The sequence below is a fragment of the Pleurodeles waltl genome, chromosome 8 (genome assembly GCF_031143425.1).
Source record: "Pleurodeles waltl isolate 20211129_DDA chromosome 8, aPleWal1.hap1.20221129, whole genome shotgun sequence".
NCBI classification, from domain to species: Eukaryota; Metazoa; Chordata; class Amphibia; order Caudata; family Salamandridae; genus Pleurodeles; species Pleurodeles waltl.
The window spans coordinates 60,247,586-60,253,593 of record NC_090447.1 but is presented as its reverse complement, the minus strand read 5'-3'; the positions used below and the strand labels follow the sequence as shown (position 1 = coordinate 60,253,593).

At 41.3% G+C, this 6,008-nt stretch overlaps 1 protein-coding gene across 1 annotated transcript; it reads right to left on the bottom strand.

Annotated features, from left to right (window-relative positions):
- Positions 1-3,743: 3,743 nt before the first annotated feature.
- LOC138249049 (olfactory receptor 52Z1P-like) lies at positions 3,744-4,676 on the bottom strand. Its single transcript, XM_069203103.1, has one exon. The coding sequence runs from the start codon at positions 4,674-4,676 to the stop codon at positions 3,744-3,746; it is 933 nt and encodes a 310-aa protein (XP_069059204.1).
- Positions 4,677-6,008: the final 1,332 nt, after the last annotated feature.

The window sequence follows — 6,008 nt, the reverse complement described above, 5'->3', positions numbered from 1 at the left end:
CACAGCACAACATAACTCAGCACAACATAGCACAGCACAACATGTCACAGCACAATATAACACAGCACGACATAGCAAAGCAAAACACAGTGCAACATAACTCAGCACAACATAGCATAGCATAGCACAGCACAACACAACATAGCACAACATAACTCATCACAACATAGCACAGCACAACAGAACTCAGCACAACATACCACAGCACAGACCAACGTAACTAAGCAGAACACAGCACAACACAAAATAATTCAGCACAACACCGCACAACATAACTCAGCACAACATACCACAGCACAGAACAACGTAACTAAGCAGAACACAGCACAACAGAACATACCTCAGCACAACACAGCACAACATAACTCAGCACAACATAGCACAGAACAATACAGCACAACATAACTCAAAACAACATTGCACAGCACAGCACAAAACAGCAAAACATAACTCAGCACAACATAGCACAGCACAACACAACACAGCACAGCACAACATAACCCAGCACAAGACAGCACAGCACAGCACAACATAACTCAGCACAACATAGCACAGCACAACAAAGCACAGTACAACATAACTCAGCACAACAAAGCACAACACAACATAACTCAGCACAGCACAACACAGCACAGCATACCTCTGCACAACATAGCACATCACAACATAACATAGCACAACATAACTCAGCACAACATCGCACAGCACAACACAACACAGCACAGCACAGCAAAACACAGCACAACATAACTCAGCATAACATAGCATAACATAACTCAGCACAACATAGCACAGCACAACATAGCACAGAACAACACAGCACAACATTATTAAGCTCAACATAGCACACCACAACATAACTCAGCACAACATATCACAACACAACACAGCACAACACAACATAACTCAGCACTGCACAGCACAACATACCTCTGCACAACATAGTACAGCACAACACAACTCAGCACGACATAGCACAGCAGAACACAGCACAACATAACTCAGCATACACAATATAATTCAGCACAATATAGCACATCACAATACAGCACACCTCAGCACAGCACAGCACAACATAGCACAGCACAGCACAGCTTGACTCAACACAGCACAACACAACATAACTCAGCACAGCAAAACACAACTCAGCACAACATATCACAGCATAACACAGCACAGCACAACACAGCACAACACAACACTTCACTATGTAACTCAGCACAGCACAGCATAACTCAGCACAGCACAGCACAAAATAACTCACTGCAACGTGACTTGTGTGGCTGTCACTAGGTTGTTTTACCCACAATCTCTTGCACACCTCAAACTTTGACTAAAAACACATTTTCTTCATATTTCTGTGATGAAAAGTTCTGGAATATATAGGGAGGCACAAACATCCTTCGACTCAGCTATTCTTAAAGTCTTTTGATAAAAATGGTACCTCACTTGTGTGGGTAGGCCTAGTGCCCCTGACAGGAAACAGCTCAAAACGTGACATGGATAGATTACATTTTTCCACTCTAAAGTTTTTTGCAAAGTGGGTACTATGGATTTTGAGCCCTAGTTTAGCTGGCACTGATGAAAACCTAGCAAACCTGTACATTTTTTAAAACTAGACTCCTAGGGGAATCTAGAAATGGGTGACTTGTATGGTTCCCAATCGGTTGTTTTACCCAGAATCCCTTGCAAACCTCAAACTTTGACAAAAAAAAACATGTTCCTTACTTTTCTGTGACTGACATTTCTGCAATCTGAGGATACCACAAACTTCCTTCCATCCAGCATTCTCCTAAGTCTTCTGACAGAAATTGCACCTCACTTGTGTGAGTAGGGTTAGTGGCCGCAACAGGAAAGGCCCCAAAATTCAATGTGGATGCATGAACATTTCCTGTCATAAAAATGATATGATTAGGAAATGAGGGTAGCAGTGTTTTTTGGCTGGTGGTCGTCAACCACCCATGGAAATCCACCCAACCCAGACATTTGTGAAAACTAGACACCCATCAGAGTCCAGGGTGATGTGCCCTGCATGGATCCCACAAAGTTTTCTTGCCCACATTGCACCGCAAACCTCAAACTTTGCCTAAAATTGCATATTTTCATTGCAATTCTGTGACGTCAACACCCGAAATCATCAGGAATCCACAAAACTACTACCACCCATCATTTCTCGACTTGACCTAGTGCATGTGACAAGCAGTCTCTCTTCCCCCCAGCTGGGGGACGATTGGAGGAAAACACCTCCAATCTGCCCTGACAGGGAGCATAAAGACAGCTGTGGATTTTTGGGAGGGATAGGGGCTAGGCCTGATGCCTGCATGAGCCATCCACATCAATTTACTCCCATATAGAAGTCCCTGGTTACTAGTGGGTTTCTGCATCTGCCTCCTCCTCCCCCACCCAGCAGAGTGGACATAGCAACCTCCAGTATGCCTCCAGGGGGCAGAAAGCATTTTGGGTTTGGGTGGAGCACAAAGCCATTGTGAGTTGAATGCTCCCTCCTCAAAAATAGTCCCTGGGATCTAGTGTGTGGATCCCTGCTTGGGGAATCACCCTCCTGCAGTGATCCCTAAGCAGTGATCCACTAAAGAGATTCTCCCCATTCCAAAGACACCTCTTGTATCCAAATCAATGCGTAGGGGGCTGAGATATGCCCCTGAGCACTGATGCAGTGAAAATGAAATAAGACCATCAGCTCACTTCACTTTCACTTTCAATGTGATGACGTCAGCATGCCATGTGTGCTGATTGTCATTACATTGTAAAACTAATGCCTTGGGATGCTGGGGAAGCTCCTCCCCAGCTTCCAAAACTGGGCTAAAAAACAGGGAATCCCTCTGGGTGTTAACAACAGAGTGAGTCCAGGTGTCTCATGCAAGGATGGCTTCGAGCCGTCCTCAACTCACGAGGATTGTTGAGAAGGACAGCCTAGAGCCATCTTCCGCACTGAAGAGATTAAACAAAGTGTTGGCCTGGCTGATTTGGGCTTGTTACTTTAGGCCTTTGCATAAAATATCATTCAAGACTGAGTAAAGGAAATTCAACATCTTTTAGTACCCCATTTATTGAAGTGGTGTCACTTCTGGGACAGGTTAATTATCTCTTTTGAGCTTGATTGAAGGTATTCATACCTACTACTCACCTGAAAACTGAATAAGAAATGTGTTAGGCTGCATATACATGTTCAAGAGGGTTGAAGAGTGTTACCAACAAAACAAACCCACATTTCACTCCTTCTCTGAGGAACAGGTTATTGGGAATGGTTGGGAAGCATCCAGCTGAGTACAACATTATAGAAAGGATGTGACTCACACATGGCCAAGGAGGAAGAACAGAAATAAATTTCCTTTGTCGACTAATAATGTTCAAATCTTGTACATGTGCAGGATGATGAGTATTCTAGAGCCCTTTTAATGCCATTTTAATGAAGAAAGTGAAAGCCTCATTATCAAGTTATAATCCTAGTAGTAGAGTTTTGGTTGTTCTGGAAAGAGCATATGAATCAAAGTATTTAAGTAGTTAGTAAACTCCTGAGAAATGCCAATCATTGGAAGATAGCTTTTGAAACTGAGAACGTCAAACCAAAAACAATGTGTTTTCATTGGAGAGAATTATGGAAGAATTTAGTCAGTCAGAGCAGACCACTCAGGGTCGCACCGTGGGTATGGTGAGAGACAGCAGGCAAAGAGGCAATTCCATTCCACAAAGAAGGGGACCTACTTTTAAAATATTGATTCTTCTTAGTAAAACAGTCTAAGCACACTCTGCCTGATTTTCTTTGTACTCACACTATAAATGACCGGGTTTAACATTGATGGCAATATAATATAAAGGTTAGCCACAAAAATATGTGCATTGTGAGGTATATTTTTGCCATACCTATGTGCAAAAAAAGAGAAAAAGGCTGGTGCATAAAACAAAATAATTACACAGACATGTGAGGTGCAGGTACTGAAGGCTTTCTGGCGGGCTTGCAGGGAATTCATATTCAGGATTGTTCTGAGAATAAGACCATATGATGAAACCACCAATCCAGCATCTAGACCCACTGATGAAATAGCTGCAGTCAAACCATAGATGATATTCACTGTGACATCAGAGCAAGCTAATTTTGCTATGCCCATGTGCTCACAATATGTGTGAGGGACATTAATGTTTTGGCAGTATGACAGTCTGTGGAGAAGATAAGTGAAGGGGACTACTAGACAAAAACTTCGGGTAAGTCCTAATACTGCAATGTTCCTAATGACAAGGATTGTTATCTTCATTGCATACCTCAATGGGTGGCATATTGCAATATAGCGGTCATACGCCATGGCCAACAAGATGGCCGACTCAAAGCAATATATGAAATTAATGAAGAACATCTGGGTGAGGCAACCTTGGAAGGAAATAATCCTGGAATTGAACCAGAATATGCCTAATGTTTTAGGCACAGCACAGGAAGGTAAGATAAGGTCAGTGACTGAAAGCATAGACAGAAAAATGTACATAGGTTCATGAAGGCTGCTGACAGCTACAATCAAAAACAGCACAGCGAAGTTTCCTATCAGAGCCAAGGTATACATCAGACAGAATACCACAGCAATCCAGTGGTAGCTGTCTTCTAGCCCAGGAATTCTGAGCAAGAGGAATGTTGATGGGTGTCTGCTATTATTTGAAGTTGACCTCATCAGCTGTGATGACTCCATGGAGAGCTTCTAGACAGCCAACATTGCCTGTAAAGAAACAGAAAACATTTGAATCTTTTAAAATAAAATCCCTTTACAAGATGTTTTACCTCTTCACTTTTTTCCTAGCGTGCAGGTGCACTCTGTCAGCCTTGGTGTGTCTTGCATAGATCTTATTGGTGTATTACCATAAATGACAAACAATGAATTTGAATATAAAAGAATAGAATCATAGATATAAAAAAAAACAGTTAATTCAAAATTAGGCTTAGTTAATAATCGGCTAGGCTAAGCCCTTAGTAGGTTTGTTGAAGCGTATATGACTGTCTGATTTAAGGCCTGGGAAAATGTGAATCTTTATAGTTCCAGATAGAATGAGTTAGCCCTGAGACTTCACTGCCCCCCTTCCAGACATGGTTAGCAGATTGGGTCAATAAAGTTATCTAGCTATTTATGTCTAGACACCCTTTCACTCCTTTTAATTCTTTATTGAGTATGTTGTGTGGCTGAACTCCTGAGTAATTGCCTTCAAGTGTCTAAGTACCAATTAGGCACATGATTAGGATGTTTCAATTGTGTTCAATGTATGTGCCAATGATCCTGTGCTAAAAATTTAGCATTTAGTGCTAGGCACATTTTATTCATATGATACAGGCAATCTAATACCTTTGTGACATTAATTCCTACTGAGTTCTTCAAATGTTTATTAAACATGGTGTTGGTCCTCTGTACTATCAGGTCTATTCAAGATGGGAGATCTAACTGCGGACATATCCACATATGTAGACTTCTCACTAAGCTTGGACAAAATTATTGTTGTTTTTTTTATCAGCAACTGTGGATTCATATTTCCACCCAATTGCAGGAGTGCGTGTCTCCATTCATTACTTGAAGGGGGTAAAGAGGAACGACTTAAAACATGTCCATAAATGTTGCTGCTAGTAACTATTTGAATGTATCTTATACATTCACCGATAAACATAGTTCTATGTAAAGAAGGCAGAGATCTTTGAGTGGGCTATTTAAAATGCTGAATGTGAGAGAATAGGAAAACTGCTATCACATGCATACATTCGCACACACTTGACAAATTGTACCATTGGAAGTAGATTCAACAGACTACACCCAGGTCTCTGTCTTCTTTTCTATGTACAGTGTGACACTGGTGACACTAGAAGTAAGTCTAAATAGAGAGCTACAAAGAATTACTTATAGAATCGATATTCTTTCAGTTACCATGTCAATATACATATAAGTGACTATAGTTTTGTATGTCATACCCAATAACCACTCTAAAGTACATGATGTAGGCTAAGCAACAGACTACAAAAAAAT

Bases quoted from the DNA above. Each gene is read 5' to 3' on its own strand.
- LOC138249049 (XM_069203103.1), bottom strand. From the start codon at position 4,676: ATGAGGTCAACTTCAAATAATAGCAGACACCCATCAACATTCCTCTTG.